At 44.6% G+C, this 18,155-nt stretch overlaps 1 protein-coding gene, 1 long non-coding RNA gene and 1 pseudogene across 4 annotated transcripts; 1 reads left to right on the top strand and 2 right to left on the bottom strand.

The window, feature by feature from the left end:
- Positions 1-1,891: 1,891 nt before the first annotated feature.
- PDCD2 (programmed cell death 2) lies at positions 1,892-8,958 on the bottom strand. Of its 2 annotated transcripts, XM_082475760.1 has the most exons (6): positions 8,504-8,938; positions 7,653-7,895; positions 7,157-7,288; positions 5,101-5,204; positions 3,763-3,876; positions 1,892-2,489 (listed from the first exon to the last, which is right to left on the bottom strand). In XM_082475760.1, the coding sequence occupies exons 1-6, from the start codon at positions 8,784-8,786 to the stop codon at positions 2,331-2,333; spliced, it is 1,035 nt and encodes a 344-aa protein (XP_082331886.1). In that variant the 5' UTR covers positions 8,787-8,938; the 3' UTR covers positions 1,892-2,330. The 2 variants fall into 2 exon arrangements, 1 of the variants encoding a protein (XP_082331886.1); XR_014267731.1 differs by lacking the exon at positions 5,101-5,204 and having other exon boundaries at positions 2,353-2,489; positions 8,504-8,958.
- Positions 8,940-10,623, top strand: LOC309667372. The gene is made up of 2 exons (XR_014267733.1): positions 8,940-9,025; positions 9,597-10,623. It is a non-coding gene; the product is annotated as an uncharacterized lncRNA (long non-coding RNA).
- Positions 10,624-10,782: 159 nt separating this feature from the next.
- Positions 10,783-16,880, bottom strand: LOC309666571 (immunoglobulin heavy variable 4-59 pseudogene; annotated as a pseudogene). Its single transcript has 3 exons — positions 16,835-16,880; positions 16,674-16,748; positions 10,783-11,105 (listed from the first exon to the last, which is right to left on the bottom strand). The product of its transcript is annotated as an immunoglobulin heavy variable 4-59 pseudogene (transcript).
- Between the last annotated feature and the right edge of the window lie 1,275 nt (positions 16,881-18,155).

Here is an 18,155-nt window from a genome sequence, read left to right as displayed (position 1 = left end):
TTTGTTAGAACACTTTTTTATATAGTGATATACTTCTTTCACATAGCAGGATAAGTGCTTGCTTCCTTCCCTTTAAAAGTTTTCAAGATAAAATACCTCATGAGTTCATACTAATATATCCAATGCAGATTCAGACTACAGGGCTTTTATTTGGTCAGTTCTATATTAAGTATTTTACGCTGAGAACCCTTAATTTTTAAAGGCACGTGGGATGATGAGTTAGTTAGAATAACAGAACACTACCACTAATATGAATATCAAAAGCACTGAAACATTTTTTCTTTGCTATGATTTCTGAATTGTCAAAGGATGAGACCAGCATTCAATAATATATCAAATAAAAAAGGACAGGTGAATGCACTGCTCTCTACAGTAGGGCGAGCTGCCTGGTCAGGCAGTATCTGGGCCAAGCAGAGGTTTGGGGGCAGCAATGCATGGGTCGGCAGTAGTGACTGATGTCCTCCGCAGGAGCAGTTGCTGGGCGAGATGTGTCCATCATTTCATGGTTGGCATGAAGGTTGTTAAATGTCTTGACATATCTAGAGGCAACTGAGTTGTTTTTTTATTTATCTAAATTTTCTTTCTTATTTTTGTTTTAGTCTCAACTAGTTGGTTTTTTTGGACATGGTTGCCAAGTCAGTGCTGGAAGTCTGTCTCCAAATGGAAATGCCCTGTGAACTTGCTGTCATCTCCAGACCTTGGCAGGGATACACACCTAAAGGATAGCTTGGCAGGTTCCCAACATGCCTGCAAGAATGTCTACATAATCTGGGGATCTCTCCAAATAGACCCTAATCAATTTGCTTAAAAAGTCCTTAGCAGTCAGGATGCTGTCCTACTTGGGCAAACTTCTGAATTATTTATAGTTTGGGCTATGAAGGCCCCACTAGTCCAGTATTTTATGTATCTTTATATAAATTACATACATATTCACACACGGGATATGGACTAAAACGCCAGGATTTCCTGATCTAAAACTATAGTGAAATAGCCAAGTCAGTGATGTTACCAAGTGACATTACCTCCAAAAAGATGTTTACGGTGGCAGTGCATTTCAGGGTTAGCAGGGATGTTACGAGAACTAGTTGCTGGTCTTCAAGCAGTGATCAACAGCAATGTCTCTTTAGGTTTGCCTTCGCAGCAGTGAAGCCTGCCCAGCACTAAGAGAATTGGGAATTATCACAAGGTAAGTATAAATCACTTGGGGCTGGAAGGAGCCTGAGCATGGTTGATGGCATTGATTTAGGAACCGCTTGTGTAAACAGAGGCAAACAGAGGCATCGGAAACAATATCCCTCACTTGAAAGCTACCTCAGGGCCTTCCCTCAGACTGACCCAGGGAAATTCCAGTGGCTGATTCCCTGTCCTTATTTGGGTTTTCTTGCCATGTGGACAGTGCTGAGATGGGGAGATGGAGAAAGAAGACCTTTCAGTCTCTGGTCTATAAGCAGTGCCACTGGCTGACCAAGGTGAGTTTTGAAGTAGAGCTTCTCTTTGAACTTAGGAAGTCTCAGGGTTTTACCCAAATATTTTTCTCCTTGTTTTAACTTTGCAAATTTTAGGGGCGAAATGCTCTGAGTGATGGTTGTTTTTTTTTTTTTTGGCTACTTTGGTTCTTTGTTGCTGTACACGGCTTTCTCTAGTTGCGGAGAGCGGGGGCTACTCTGTTGCGGTATGTGGGCTTCTCATTGCAGTGGCTTCTCTTGTGGAGCACGGGCTCTAGGCGCGCGGGCTCTAGAGCACAGGCTCAGTAGTTGGGACACACAGGCTTAGTTGCCCTGTGGCATGTGGGATCTTCCCGGACCAGGGCTTGAACCCGTGTCCCCTGCACTGGCAGGCGGATTCTTAACCACTGCGCCACCAGGGAAGCCTGAGTGATGGTTTGACTTAATTAGGCACATAACCCATTTTTATTATAGAAAGAAATATACATATAAAAAGATCATGTCACTTAGTCCCACTGTTCAGTTAACCAGTTCACATCTAGTGCATATCATTCCAGATATTTTTGGTGTACATACACATGTATAAATATTTTTACAAAAATAGCATACTGTGAATACCATCTATAATGGTACCATGGCATCTTTATCTTACTTGATGTGCATATAAGTCTGTATCATTAAGACTGCTTAGCCTCCTGCTGGACATACACCAGAATTTACTTAATTCCCTGCCACTGGACATTTCTGTCTAATATTTAGACAATGTAAACAACACCTAAAACAACATCTTTGTGTATCTCTGGTATAATTACTTCCTTAGGATAAAGTCCTAGAAATGGAAGGTGTAAGAGATGATGAATATTTTAAGGCTTTACACCATTGTCTTTAGGTGGCATCTGTTATATCTTGCTTCCAAACAAATTCCTCTGTGTAGCCAGTGCCCAGGCCACAGCTTTCAGCACAGGTGAAGACGGCCAGGACGCCCCAGTCGACACTCCTGCCCAGTCTGTCGGCCTTCAGGTAGTTGAGCAGATGAGGCATGACCTGGGAGAAGGATGGCACAGTCAGAGCGCTCCTCGGCGGTGAGGAGCACAGTCTGCTTTCAACAGACCAGACCTTCCTGGGGATCCTGGTCTCTCCATCTCCACACTCCACAGCAAGATTACAGACATTACAGTGTTAACATATTTAACAATCTAAAAATACTCTGCAACTCTATGTTTCTTTAAAGTCCCTCTCTATTTGCTGTCTTTCTTTTTCATTTGAGGAAGAAGTTCCTAAGTATAATAAGATCAGCTGATCTATTTGACCTGGCTGTTAACCTAATTATTTATTAATAATATGCCACAAAATAGGGATGAGGCTTCTATTTGGGCAACTTTTATTTTGGGTTATTTACAACCTGAATAGCAAATGCTGTTACTATGACTCTGAAGAAACACTAACCTAGTAGAATACAAAAAGGAAATCTATTGATGTATTTGTATAGACTAGAAATGGGTGTTAGGAGTCAGTGGTCTCATGGGAAAGAGTAAGAGCCAGCACTGCCACTACTGTTATCAAATTGCCTTATACAACCACCGTCAGCTCATCTTGGGCGTCAGTCAGAGCTCTGGCAGTAAGAACCAATCAGTTTTGGATCAGTCCTCAAAAATCCTTTTTTTATCCTAAGAAACAAATACCGCTTTATAAGGTTAGTGAATCCACAGTTCAAGAGCACTTCCGCACAACGCGAGTGGATCTTGATGCTAACAATTTCTTTCGGGGAAAAAAATTTTTACCTTAATGATTACATTAATTTGTTCTCCTAACAAATCTACAAAGCAAGACTAAACAGAGTAAGCGTTCTGAAACACTCTCACAAAGGACAGAGTCAAAGACTGTAAAAAAGGTACATTATTTTAAATTATAAAGGTAACAATAGAGGCACTAAAATAATATTGACCCTAACCCTAACCCTAACCCTAACCACACTGGGAAGTGGGCGATGGTCTAGATGGTGTGCATGACTACATTTAAATCCTCACTACTGCAAAACTCAGTCAACAGATAATGTCTAAAAAACTAGTAAACTGGTAAGTCTCAGAAAAAGCATGCTATTTAAAGATAGAAATAACTACCAGATAACCAGTAAAAGATAATTCCCTCCTTGCAACAAGCCCTAAGGTGGGGCAGGAAACTACTAATTTTCACTATAGGGAACCTTCCATAATACCATAGGGACCCATACACATATGTTGCTTTGGCAGTTTTTTAATGCTTAAAATTATAAAGCAGGGTAATTATATACTAAAATAGTACTTATTTAAGGTCATACCTGGAATTCAAATATTCTCTTGGCACCACAGGGGCAATCTGGAATCTCCTTTTCTTGAGGGATATTTTCACCAGAGATCCAGATGGGGGCAATCCCTCTGCCATATCTGAGAATCTAAAATCAATCAGGATCAGTTTAAATCACCAACATCTCATGTGATCTGAGGATCATCTAGAGAAACTCTGTACATACTCTTACAATTGATGAAACGCTCATCTGAAAACCACTTTACTGTCTGTTCCCCTGCGCCCCTCCACTGGGCACCATTAATACCGTTCTCAGTGTCATCAAAGGCAGCGGTGCCCAACCTTTTTGGCACCAGGGACCGGTTTCATTTCATGGAAGACAATTTTTCCACGGACAGGGACGGGGAAGGGCGGTGGTTCAGGCGTTACTGCGAGCGATGCGGAGTGGCAGATGAAGCTTCATGGTCCCAGTCCTCGGCCCCGGGTTTGGGGACCCCTGATCAAAGGGACTGTTTCAGCTTATCTGATTCAGGATATCCAAATTATTTTTCTTAGATGTCCATATGGTTAGAATCTGAATCCTATGACTATTTTGTGAAGAGACTAACAATAATCCTATTTCCCCATTACCAGGTTGTGAATCTAAAATGCAGCCCAGGGTTTGTGCTTACCTTCACACAGATATAAGGAACCTTAGTTTACAATTTTTAAAGGAATAAATACCAAGTGAGCCACAGTGTTTAGATAAATAAAACAGAAATAAATTTTGTTATAATAACATCTCATATAACAAATGAGTGACTTTCCTCAATATTTCTTGTTAAAAGCATATGCGTTGCTAAAAACTACCTTCTCAGTATTTAGGACCTAGGCCTACTCTTCCTATAAGCCCCTGGATATTTATTTGCTCTAGCGACTGGCTTATGGGAATTCAGCTGTCTTCTTTAGTGATTTATGTTTATGGTGAGGGAAGTTAAGGGGAATAAAGTTAATGGAAGAAAAGCGGCAAAGGGAAACATTTGCTGAATACTTTCTGTGACTCTACAATGTACCTTAATCCTCAAAACCACTCTTTTTTTTTTTTCCCCCACGCTGTAGATAGTTACATCAGAAGGTCGATATGTAATTCAAGAAGCCAGAATTCTTCATAACAGTAAAACCCGTTATTATTTTCACAAAACCACAGTGGTCTTCGTGCTAATGTGGCAGGTTGGTTTCTTAGTTCCCCAACCAAGGAGCGAACCTGGGCCCCCAGCAATGGAAGTGCAGAGTCCTAACCACTGGACTGCCAGGGAATTCCCTACTCAGGGTTTATACCCCTAAAACACCACCTGAAAAGAACAGAAGGAGCTGTATATGAATTCTATTTTACCTGTTCTGGTTCAAGGGATATTTTGGTTTTAAACTTCTGGAAAATTCTATCTTCCCTAGATTCATGTTTTGCCATGGAATCCAATTCTTCCTCAGGTGCTTCACCTAAAAAATTATCAAGATAACTATTATGCAACAGGAATAATCTCCATGTCTTGACAATAAACACATGCTGAGGGAGGCCAGTTTTAAACAACCAACTTAGTGTTAAATCAGACAGTGAAGGCCAGATGTTTCCAGAGGCTTTCCTATTTTAATTCATTAATGTTTGTGCTTTAAGACCATCTGACTTTGCAGGTACTCCATGAAGCATTATTACTATGCCGGCTCCTAGTAAGAGCTTCTCTTTAAAAGTGCAAATTAAAAGAACAGACCCCAAGTCCCAGTCTGAGGACTGCTGTGCCCAGCACACGAAAGCGCACCCCAAAAACACGAGCCCCGCTTATCGCTAGTGTCCTTCACCCACCTGGACTCTTATTTCCAATCTCTTCATGTTTCATCTCTCCTTTCCCTTACACTCATACAGTTATCACATGCCCTAACCCTACCAGCTCACTCCTTCACACTCACCTCTGGAATCTCAGCTACCTGAAACACCGCCATCCCCAACAGGATCGAGTCTTTGTAACTCAGAAGACATTTCTGATACCCTGAATGGGAACTGTAAGCCAGTAAGCTGACATTCTAATCTAAAATTTAATTTAGATTCTGAAATCTACATTTTGTGGTGGTTAAGAGGTCAAGTTTTGGAGTCAATAAGATGTGAGCTCAAACTTCAGTTCTAGAACTTAACAACTTTAGTCAGTTATACAACCAAACAAGTTATACCCAGAACCTCAAATTCCTCACTGCAAAATGGGGCAGAGTTTCTAACATACTGTTCTGATGTCAAGATTTTAGTAAGATCATGCACAAAAGGCCCGTGGTACAGAGTAACTGGGATAAATTTTGGCTACTGCTCAGCCGCAGCACAGGCACTGCTCCAGAGTATGATAACCTTGTGGTAACTGACAAAATCAAGTATCTGAAACTTGCCAGATAAAAGGGCCCCTGCTGCCCACCAAACACTGCGAGGCACTCTCATGTCCACCATCTCAATCAGAGAAACAAATCCTGGAGCCAGATAAACTTTCCAAGTTTCCAGCATCCTGTGCAGCCCCACCCAACTGACCACCTGGATACTTCCTCTGACATCTTTACAGGAACCAGAACATACCTTATATATGCCAAGGAGGGAAGTACAGAAAGGATATCGTCAAATGAGGCAATATTTGAAAAGTACAGGTTGCAGCCTCCCAAGTGAGCTGCCTTTTCCTATCAGTGCTTCTCTTCTTGGCATATTGAGCCCTCCCTTTCAAGCATTATATTTAATCACTTAATGAAAGAGGTTTTTTTTCCTTTTTTTTACACTTTTATTGCTTATTACTTTATTGGCCCCACGTCTGAGGGAGTAGAGACAGCATGGATCAATGGCATGCACTGTCCAGATTAGATACAGCGTGGTTTCATTTCACTGGACACTCAATACAGGGAGTTCTCTCTCACCTGTTGTTGGAAATTTTCTATCAGACTCCTTCATCAGTGAATTCTTTCCCAAAGCACACTCTCTAACACTGCTACCCACCAACAAACATAGCACCCCTCTTCCTAGGTGCTTTTAAACATCTGGCACTGAATCTTCTCATATGTTAGTTAAAAAGAAAAACGTTGTCTTAGCAATGATCTAAGACAGGTGTCTCCAAATTGGTTCTCTAATCCCTAGGTTTCCATGGCAGGTCCTCAGTGTCCCCTGAAATGGGTAAGAACATGTCCCTTGAGGCTGGAATGTTGGGACACTGGACCCTCTACTTTCTCTCTGCTTCAACTAGATTCAGTATTCTTCCCCCCACCTTTTTCCCTTTTTTCTTATACATATATCCCCTTTTTTAGATTTCCTTCCTATTTAGTTCACCACAGAGCACTGAGTTCCCTATGCTATACAGTAGGTTCTCATTAGTTATCTATTTTATACATAGTAGTGTATATTTAATGAATAAGTTTTGAAACTGATTCCTTACCCATGCTACCTATAATCTCTGATTCATCATCTTTTTCCACAACTTCAGGCATAATCTCATCTTCTGTTTCTATTACAATTTCAAATTCTGGAAAAAGGAAGCTGTGGTCTGGAACTGTACTGTCCAAATCACCTGAAACAAAGTAAGGTAACTAGCATCATTTGTAATCATTTAATTTGGAAGGTCAAATAATTTCCTACATCTGAAGCGTATTCCATGTCATAAAAGTTTCCCCTAATAATTAACATATGTAGCTCCAGCATTTCAGATTATGGGTCATAAATTAAATGACTACACTAAAGCTAGGCTGGGACGTGAGCGGGCAAGACCTCACAGTTCCTTCTTCATAAAGGTGTTTATGTCACTAGTTAACCAAAACTTTGAAAAGTATTACACCTTTTCTAATGTTAACGTTTATCCTCAAAATGAAAGATTTGGCCTGATAGACACTATGAAACTGAGCTGAGATTTAAAAATAAAAACAGAATTGACTGACCTGCTTGTGTACAAGCCTGCTTATGTCCCACTCTCCAGTCGAGAGTCTGATGCTCCTTACTGCAGTAATGTGCCTTGTGACATCTGGAGCATGTTTTGGGGCCTAAACAGCCACAAACTCTGCAGAGATGAGCCCCAGACTTGAGCTGGAGGCACACGGATTCCCCTGTCTCTGGCGGGGGATCCTCAGAAGGTGGATCATAGGCGTAGAAGTCGTTTCTCCTGGGCAACTGATTCCTAAAAACTAAGGAGACAGAAGGAGAAACGTTATACATGTTTTAAATAAAACAACACAGCAATTCAAATATTTGAGCCTTCACACAGGACTGAAAAGACAGTCATTTTTTAAACAGAAAAACAGAATAAAGTTTTTGCTTTCAAAGAGCTTATTTTCTGGAAAGTAAGAAAAAAGAGTGAAAACGAGAAACTTTTTAAAGTCTATACAACTAAGCAGGCTCTTTGAGCTTGTTCAAATTAGTAACAAAAGTAACATCAAGTCAGATTACATACATATGAGAAACGTGTTGGAACCCAGGTTTCCAAAAAATTACAGGTTCTATTATCTGAACGTAATGTACCACACCTACTACCGACTGATTAACAAAAAGCTGGAGGCGAAGAAGGCGCGAGCCCTTGGAACGACCCCCCCACCCCCGGAAACGCTCGCGGGGTACAGGGTAGGGGCCCGCGGCGGGGGCGCAGAGGAGGCTGCATGGTTTCTGGGCCCTGACCGCGAGCAAGGCCGCGCACGCGCGACCGGGGCCGCGGGCCGCGGGCCGCGCACCGCGCACGCGCGACCGGAGCCGCGGGCCACTCACCGCGCACGCGCTAGCCGGGCCCCGGGCCGCTTACCGCGTAGGCCGGCGCAGCACGGTGGCGTTCGGCAACAGAAAAGGAAGAGACCGCGGTGGAAGGCGTCGGCGCGGCCCGGGAGCGGCGCGTACAGCTGCAGCAGGAAGGCCAGTGGGCGGCCGCACTGCGCGCAGGCCAGCCCCGCGGGCCCCGGCAGCCCGGCTGCGCCCAGCCACGCCGGCCGGCCGCCCACCTTGCTGGGGAACTGCTCGCTGCGCAGCCGCCACGCCGGCGCCGCCTCCACGAAACCCAGCTCAGCCAGCCCGACGCTCGCGGCTGCCATAGGCGCAGGCAGCAGGCCTCTCGGACCGCCGCCCCGCTGCCGAAAGCGGAAGTCGGCGCGGAAGCGCAGTGGACGGCGGGCCAGAAGGGATTGGACGGCAGTGGAGAGGGGGCGGGGCCATGGGGAGGCCCGGCGTGGGCCCGCTTCGTTGTCCCTGACTTCCGATTGGTTGCTGGGGTAGGGGCGCGAAGCTGCTTGAGTCCTCGGGGGGTCTCGTGGAGGTCTAGGAGGGCGTTTAGGTGAGCTACGTGCAGCGGAGCGCGGGCTCTCTGACTTCCTGACGGCCTGGGCACGTCCTGCGGACACTGTTGAGCGCTCTAGGTCTGGGGGCACATATCCGCTCACCTAGGGGCGGATGACCCCAGTCGCCTACTGAGCCCTGGAGGTGGGGCTGTAGGGTGCTGGAGAGAGGCAGGGTGGAGATGCTGAAGGATTCAGAAATGTCATTGGCCCAGTTGGTCCGGGAAAGGGATGGAGCATGGCGTGAAGGGTGCAGTTAGGGAGAGGGTTTAGGATGATGGGGAAGGGATAAGCTTAGGGGTTAGGGCCTAGAGTTAAGGGTTAGGAGTTAGGTTTGGGTTTAGGGATTGGGCCAAGGGCTAAGAGTTAGGGGTTAGTGTTGTAAAAATTAATAAGCACAAACCTCAATTAAATAGGACTGGGAGACCAGAACGGAGCGCTCTCATGCGTTACCACAATTGCAGAGCCCCACAGTAAGAAGAAAGACTCTCATTTCCTGGCCTCAGGAAAGGACTGAGCCAGGACTCAAGGACTCAGCCAGTAAAAAGTTGTGTACTCTGTTTGCTATAGGCTTCCCAGTGTCCTCTTCCTTTCTACAGAGGTGTTTTCCTGCCCTTGACTCACGGGGATGCGCGTGTGCCTTGCTGTGGTTGCAGCCCTCCAAGTTGTGATTTCCTCCCGATCCTGAGAATAAACCCATATTTGCTGGAGAAATATCTGGCTGTCTGTTTCAGGTCAACACCAGGAAAACTAACTCAGGAAATGACCTAATCCCCCTTATATACCATCTTCAGTTAAAAAAAGAAAGGTGTTGGGAGAGGGGGGAAGCCAGTTAAAGGAGGTTATCAGGCAGTGCATAGTAAACAAGGGTATGTTTGTTATATAGATTTAAGTCCAGGCCTTCTCCATAGGTAAAAGTTTCTTGAGCTTCAGTCACCCTATTCCTGGTCAGGGAGGGAGACACCCTTTCAAATGGAGATTTACCTCATAAATTCCCCTCACAGAGGGAAACACTACTTGGTTTTCTGAGATCTTGTGTGCTTTTTTTAAACCGTAACCGTAACCCTACCCTAACCCTAACCCTAACCGTGACCCTAACCCTAACCCCATGGTGCTCAGGGTCTAGGACAGGTAGAGGGAGAATTTAAAAGGTAGAAGGCAGAGGATTATGTTGGGGTGGGTTCAACATCCACCCCAGTAAATCAGAAGCAGGAGGTTAACATATCCTGGGGGGAGAGAGACCCTGTGGACAGAGGTCCTGGGGGTGCACTGATCATAACCCCCTGAGGTCATATGTGCCTGTCTGACAGGAGGGCCTATATGCGGGCCACCTGTGCGTGAGGGGGTCGAAGTTGGGTTTGGACACAGGGTTGATGAAATGTGCTGGTACCTCCCTTTGTGGAAATGTTTTCGAATCACAGGGAAGCTGAGAGTCTTCTGGATGTTCTCTTTGTCAAGAAAAATAAATAAGATATAGGAACTTGATGGACAGATCCCTAGTGACTGATGATATCCCATCTGCAAATAGACAATGTAACTTTCTTGTTTGTTGGCTGTGCTGAGAATATGAGAATTCAGAGACAGAAAAAACATGAAATGTCCCTTGGGGCAACTGAATGTTTTGGAGATGTAATTCTTGATCCCAACCGAAAGCCCCTTCCCTGCCACCCTCTGCACGGGCTCCTGGGCCTAGTCTCTGAGCTCCCCCTGCAGCCCAGCCCCTCCTGTCTCCCTGCAGAGAGGTTTGTGTCTGGGCTCACACTGACTTCCTCTCACTGTCTCTTGCACAGTAATACACGGCTGTGTCCTCGGTGGTCACAGAACTCAGCTGCAGGGAGAACTGGTTCTTGGACGTGTCAGCAGTGATGGAGATTCGGCCTTGGAAAACAGCGTTGTAGCTTGTACTTCCTGTCCAGTACTCCATCCACTCCAACCCTTTCCCAGGGCGCGGGCAGATCCAATTCCAGTAGTAACTGCTGGTTACAGAGCCCCCGGAGACAGCACAGGTGAGGGACAGGGTCTGTGAGGGCTTCACCAGTCCTGGGCCAGACTCCTGCAGTGTCAGGTCAGACAGGACACCTGGGGACAAGGAGAATCTGTCCCTCTTAGTCACCTGCAGCCACAATCATCCCCATAGACCCTTGCCCTGAACCTGAGACACACACCTTGGGGACCTGTAACCAGGCAGAGGAAAAGACCCCACAGCTGCATCTTCTTCTAGACCACAGCTCTGCCTTCCCCAGAGACCTCAGCCCTGCCTGAGGAGCGAGCTTTGAGCCCCCACTACCCAAGGGTGGATTTTACCCTAGAGCTTGCAGGAAAATTTGCATGTGGGGAAGCCCTGTTCTTATAAGTGGGGATGGAGTGAGGTTACACTCCCTGTGATCTTTCTGGGCCCCTGTGAGTTCTCTTCCCTTCAAACTCACTCGGTATTTGAATCTGGGTTAGGGGAGCTCTTGGTTTAAGAGATACATTGAAATCAGTTTAAAACAAGGCATCTCCTTCCTAAGCATAAGAATAAATGGTGGACTATTTCAAATCTCATGTGTTTTTCAAATTGATATTAAAGGATTTAGCATTTGTTCAGATATTTTCTGAAACACAGCACATTTATATATCTACAACTGTCAAAATTTTATAATCATAATTTCATATGCAAATAATTATTTGATGTCTATATTGGTTTAAAAATGCTCATAATATAAAGAACAGATCTTTCCAGTATATATATTTTTAATTTAACCATTTACAATTTTACTGTAATTTGAGTAACTACATTCCAAACAGAGGCATGGTATAGGTTACTGATGGTGGAAGTTTTATTATTGTATTTATGGTACCCTGGGCAAAGTCCTCTCTTATGCCAGCTCATGTCATATTGCAGAGGATCCAATCTAATCACATCAGAAATAATCACACTCTTATACAAAGAAAACATTGAAAATAAAAAGAGTGACTGTGCATCTGTGTAATCCAGCCTCTTCCAGGGTTGAAATGATTATGGCAGAGGATTAACTAATCTACTGTCTTTGTCTACTATTATCTGTGAAGTTCGAGTTCAGGGTGGGAAATTGAAAAGGGTTCATAGCATACATTTGGTCATAGTAATGTAAACTTTAACCCTGACAGGAAACCCCTCACTCCCAGCCTCCCTCTCCCGTGTCCCTGGGGCTGGGCCCCGTGGTCAGAGGGTCCAGGGCTTCCCCACATAGTATATAAAGTTCTTAACACATTATGAACACCATCTTTTGTCATATATATGATTTTGAAATACATTTTCCCAATCTACATTTGTCTTTTCATTTCCTTAATGATATCTTTTGTGGGACAAATGTTTTTAATTTTTTAACAAAGTCAAATTTATCAATATCTTCTTGAATGGATCCTTTTTTTTTGATGTTTTATCTAAAAACTCATCAGACAGTGGTCATCCTCTATTGTCCACAGGATGGAAAAGCCTGATATGAACATAGAGGGCACTAAAACTGGTAGAGCTGTGTTAGAATCCTTAATGTCACTGAAATCTGATTTCTTTTGCCCTCTGACCAGGAGACCAACATTTCCAAGCATGAAGTACTGTTTCACCTCAAAGATTAATTCATTTGATTGGACTTTACAATGTGAATTGCTGTAGTGTATTTTAGCCTAGATAAGCAGACTTATCCCTGAGAAACTGTACATTTAATTGTCAGGCAGATGTGGAAGATACATCAAAGGACGTGCTAAGTAGAGAGGACAGGAGAAACCACCTGAGGGGTGATTTGAAGAAGATGGAAGTGACCAGCGAGGACTAAAGCTACAGAGAGGTTGTGCAGAATGAGACATAAAGAGGATTCATTGGAGCTAATGTCTGAGAACGTTCCTTATCCCAGTAAGAGCAATGTGTACAGTCATTTGTGCAGAACTAACATGAAAACAAGGGAAAGAGAGAATGGAACTTGCAAGACATGAACATGTGGAGGGTATTCACCCCTCTCAGCTTGACTTGCAGTGTGATAGATCCCTTGAACCTGGATGGGTGGTGGGAGTTTAAAGAATGTTCTCCAGTGAAGTTGCTAAGACAAGCACTCAGGAGATGCTCAGTTACTGGATTGTCGGGGTGACGGTGTCCCTTAGTGGTCACTCTGGGCCATGCAGGCCGTGTGACCCTGGTGTCCCCTTTTAAAAAAAATGTTTATTGGAGTATATTTGCTTTACAATATTGTGTTAGTTTATACTGTTCAGCAAAGTGAATCAGCTATATGTATACATATATCCCCTCTTTTTTGGATTTGGTTTTTGTTTTTTTCTTGTCTGAGAAATTTTTTATATCTTCTCCTATTCTAAATGATAACCTTTCTGTGTAGATTATTCTAGGTTGCAGATTTTTCTCTTTAAAGACTTTGAATATATTTTGCCATTCCCTTGTGTCCTGAAGAGTTTCTGTAGGAAATCAGCTGATAGCCTTATGGGGGTTCTCTTGTAATTAACTCTTTGTTTTTCTCTTGCTGCCTTTAGAATCTTCTCTTTAACTTTTGCCATTTTTTATTATAATATGTCTTGGTGTAGGTCCATTTGGGTTCATCTTGTTTGGGAACCTCTGTGCTTCCTGTATCTGGATATCTGTTTTGTTCTTTAGGTTTAGGAAATTTTCAGCCATAAATTCTTCAAATACATGTTCAACCCCTTCTTCTCTTTCTTCTCCTTCTAGAATCCCTATTATGTGTAGATTGACCCATCTTATATTATCCCATATTACTTTCATTTTGTTTTTTGCATTTGGCTTTTTGTCTGCTGATTTGATTGGGTAATTTCCATTATTCTATCTTCCAGGTCACTTATTCTTTCTTCTGCATTATTCATTCTGCTATTTATTGCTTTGAGCTCAGCTTTCATCTCGGCAAATGAATTTTCTAATTTTTCTTGGCTTCCCCTTGTAGTTTCTAGTTCCTTTTTACAGTAATCTGCATTTCTGTCAATAGCCTTTCTTAATGCCTTCAGTATTTTCATTACTGACTTTTTGAACTTGATGTCTGTTAGACTGAAGAGGTCTGTTTCATTGTTTGTTCCTTCAGGGGAATTCTCTTGGTCTTTTAACTGACAGTGGTTCTTCTGCTTCTTCGTTAGGCTTACGTTTCTCTTACTCTGTGAGTTCAGGAGAAACAAATATCTACTGTAGTCTTGGAGGGCTATTTGTATGATGAAGCGTCCCTACGTAGCTTGTGTGGGTTTAATTTTTTTTGGCGTGAGGGTTGTTCCTGGTTTGGATGCTTATGGTCTCTTTCCTCGGCATGTGCTGGCCTGTGGGCACTTTGCCAGGAAGGTGGAGGTAGCACTTGGCTCACGGCTGAGGGCCCCTTGGCAGAGGTGGCAGACCGCACACAACCCAGGGGAGCGAGGGCAGTGGTTGTCACTGAGTCATGGACCCTCAGCAGTGGCGGCGGGTACCGTGCACACCCCTGGGGAGGTGGGACAGTGCTCGTGCTGGGTTGCGGGATCCTCAGCAGTGTTGGGGCATTGAGCTCACCCCCAGGGTGTGGGGGGGTAATGGTGGCACTGGGTCACAGGAAGCTTGGCAGTGGTGGTGGGTCACATGCACTCCCAGGGAGGCGGGGGCAGGACTTGGCACCGGGCTGTGGGACCCTTGGTGTTGTTGGGCCGCGAATGCTCGCTGGAAGGTGGGAGCAGTGAGCTGCACCTGCACACAGGACACACGGCTGTAGCAGTGATCTGCACTGCCTCTGTAGTCCGAGATGCCAGCGGCGGCTAGTGCCAGCTCCCGTAGCTCATGTAGGCAGTGCCCTGATGGCTGAGAGGCCACGGAGAAAGATGTTACTTTGGTGGACCAGCCCCTCTCCTCCCACACCTCCCAACAATGGCACCCTGCCTCTCTGGCGGGCCCAGGTTTTTTTCCTGGACTCCCTCGGTTGTGGCGCACCACACCCTAGACCCTTCAAACTGTCTTCGCACAGCCACTCCCAGTCCTCTCCACAGGGTCTAACCTCCAAAGCCCAAGCCTCAGCAACCAGCCCCCACCCCAGCGGAAGAGTGTCTCAGGCTGGGGCATGCCAGTCAGCACCTATTGTCTGTGCACGTGTCTATCTGCTTTGCCCTCTGCACACCTCTTGCTGCACTCATCTCCAAGGCTCCAAAGCTCCCCCTCTGTCCCTGTCAGTGGGAGGGCTTCCCAGTGTGTGGAAACCTTTCCTCTTTCAGTGCTCCCTCCCAGCAGTGCAGAACCTGTCCTGATTAATTTCTCTCTCTCTGTTTTTCCTTTTGCCCTACCCAGTTACATGGAAATTTTCTTGCCCTTTTGGAGGTCTGAGGTCTTCTGCCAACGTTCAGTAGATGTTCTGGGAGATTCGATCCACAGGTAGGTGTATCGTTGATGTATCTGTGGGGAGAAGGTGAGGGATCTTGATCCCTCCCCCATTTGTCTATTTTTTTTTTACGCATTTTCTAGTTTTGAAGTGAAATAGGTAGTCATACTCTATAGTTGATGTTTGATGGCTGAACCTTAAGGCTCATTTCTCACTCTACTGATTCTGCTCACACATGGGACATCTGGTAGGAAAGCATAGCTTCTGTCTCCTTTGATATTGGTGGAAGATTGGAACCACAGGAGCCCCTTCAGAGAGAGGGGCCCTTGCTTTTCCCCACCCCTGAAGCACAGTAAAAACCCTGAACCAGTCCCCACTCCTCTCTATATAAGGCCATTTCTGACTTGCTGAAAGGCCTGACATTCTCTCAACAGACACCTTAATAGTGGAGGTGATAACACTCATATTCTTTTGGGGTGTGCGTGTGTCCCATCATCAAAGGAGACATCCATACCTAGCTTCAGTTGGGATCGTTGTGTCCTTTCTTGGTGTCACCTACTATTAAAGCTGTGAGTGTGGTGTCAAGACAAAGAGCATGGCCACCAGCAATGTTTCCTATATGGTTTCGGATTTATAACACCTCTTTTGCCTGACCCCAGCCTGCACTTTATGCCGTTCCCTGCTGGCTAGCTGGGGTGATGGACTGGGGTTTGCTGATCTGCATTTTTGAGTTCCACAGACTCTTCTACAGATGCAGCTGACTCAACATAGATTTGATAATTGATTGACATTTAGGGACAGGAGTCAGCGACTGTAACTGACTCTGCCTTTTGTGCATGTGAGAGTAGTTTTCTCTTATTCCAACAAATCTTCTATGAGATACTGAATATTTATGCAGAGAATCATGAGCCCAGAGAGGTTCCACAGGGAAAACTGCTACATGGATAGGAAGTTGCAGACTCTGACAGGAAACCAGCCCTTAACTTATATCTGCACATGTTCCTGGAGCTAAAACACACAATTGTGGTTCCTGAGCGCTCCCTACATCCCCTCTCCTATCTCCCTGCAGGGAGGTTTGTGTGTGGGCTCACACTGACTTATCCTCATTGTGTATCTTTTGCACAGTTATACAGGGCTGTGTCCTCGGTGGTCACAGAGCTCAGCTGCAGGGAGAACTTGTTCCTGGATATGTCCCTGGAGATGGAGACGGTACTCATGAGTTATGGGTTATATGCTGTGCCACCAGCAAAATGTATGCATCCCATCCACTCTAGCTCCTTCCTTAGGAGGTGGCGTATCCAGGTCCAATCATATGCATTGGTTGTGATGCAGAATCCAGAGACAGCACAAGTGAGGGAGAGGGTCTGGGAGGGCTTCACCAGTCTGGGTCCTAATTCCTGCAGCTGCACCTGGGACAGGACACCTGTGAACAAAGAGAATCAGTCACTGTCGGTCACCTGCAGTCACAACCAACACCACAGACCTGTGTCTGACACCTGAGACCCTCACCTTGGGGACCTGTCACCAGGCGGAGGAGAAGATCCCACAGCCTCATCTTCTTCTAGACCACAGCTCTGCCTTCCCCCCAAGACCTGTCTTTCAGAGGATAGAGCTGTGAGCTCCCACAGACAAAGGGTGGATTTTACCCTCAAGCTTGAAGTAAATTTGAATGTGGGCAAGCCTGTTCTTTCAACTGGCAAGGGACTGAGTCAGGCTTCCCTCGTCCTTCCTTCTTTCTTTCCCTGTCATCTCTCTTGTGATGTGGTTCTCACCAACCCCAGGTGCTTATTATATTGTTTTGTTGTTTCCTAACTTGAGTTTCAGACCACCCTTGTGCACCATTCATCCTGTGAATCTGTGATTTGAGAGGATGTCCTGTGGTGAAAGCATCAGGTGGGTCCACAGGAAGTTTCATTCCATTGCACACCTCAAAAACCACATTTTTTCCTTGCATCAGTACAATATCTGGATCATCATTACTCCATTCTAATATTTATGGCTCCATTAACAGATATTGAGAAAAAATAGCATTTTCCAGGTCAATAGCCACAAACAAGATACCAGTGTTAGATTAATTTTCTCAGCAATAAAATCACAGCTGATAGAGTAGCTTCACTGGAGTCACCACCACACAGTGAAGCTCACAATAATCTACTGTGATTCGCCAAGATCATGACTCATGCACAGACCAAAAGGTGAGTTGAAAGAAACAAGAAGAACTACGATTGTGCAGGCTGTGGAACAAGAACCACATTCACAGAAAGATAGACAAAATGAAAAGGCAGAGGACCATGTACCAGATGAAGGAACAAGGTAAAACCCTAGATGAAGTGGAGAGAGGCAACCTTCAGAAAAAAAAAATTCAGAATAATGATAGTGAAGATGATCCAGGACCTCGGAAAAAGAATGGAGGCAAAGGTTGAGAAGATGCAAGAAATATTTAACAAAGACATAGAAAAATTAAAGAACAAACACCTAGAAGAATTAAAGAACAAACAAAGAGAGATGAACAATACAATAACTGAAATGAAAAATACACAAGAAGGAATCAATAGCAGAATAACTGAGGCAGAAGAACGGATAAGTGAAGACAAAGAAGACATTTTGTCTTTGGAAGACAAAATGGTGGAATTCACTGCCATGGAACAGAATAAAGAAAAAATAATGAAAAAAAAAGAAGACAGCCTAAGAGACCTCTGGGACAACAGTAAACACACCAACATTCTCATTATAGGGGTCCCAGAAGGAGAAGAGAGAGACAAAGGACCCGAGAAAATATTTGAAGGATTATAGTCGAAAATTTCCCTAACATGGGAAAGGAAATAGCCAC

The sequence above is a fragment of the Balaenoptera physalus genome, assembly GCF_965194825.1.
Source record: "Balaenoptera physalus genome assembly, chromosome: 9".
NCBI lineage: Eukaryota > Metazoa > Chordata > Mammalia > Artiodactyla > Balaenopteridae > Balaenoptera > Balaenoptera physalus.
The sequence above is the reverse complement of the archived record's forward strand: the minus strand, read 5'-3'. Positions and strand labels throughout refer to the sequence as shown.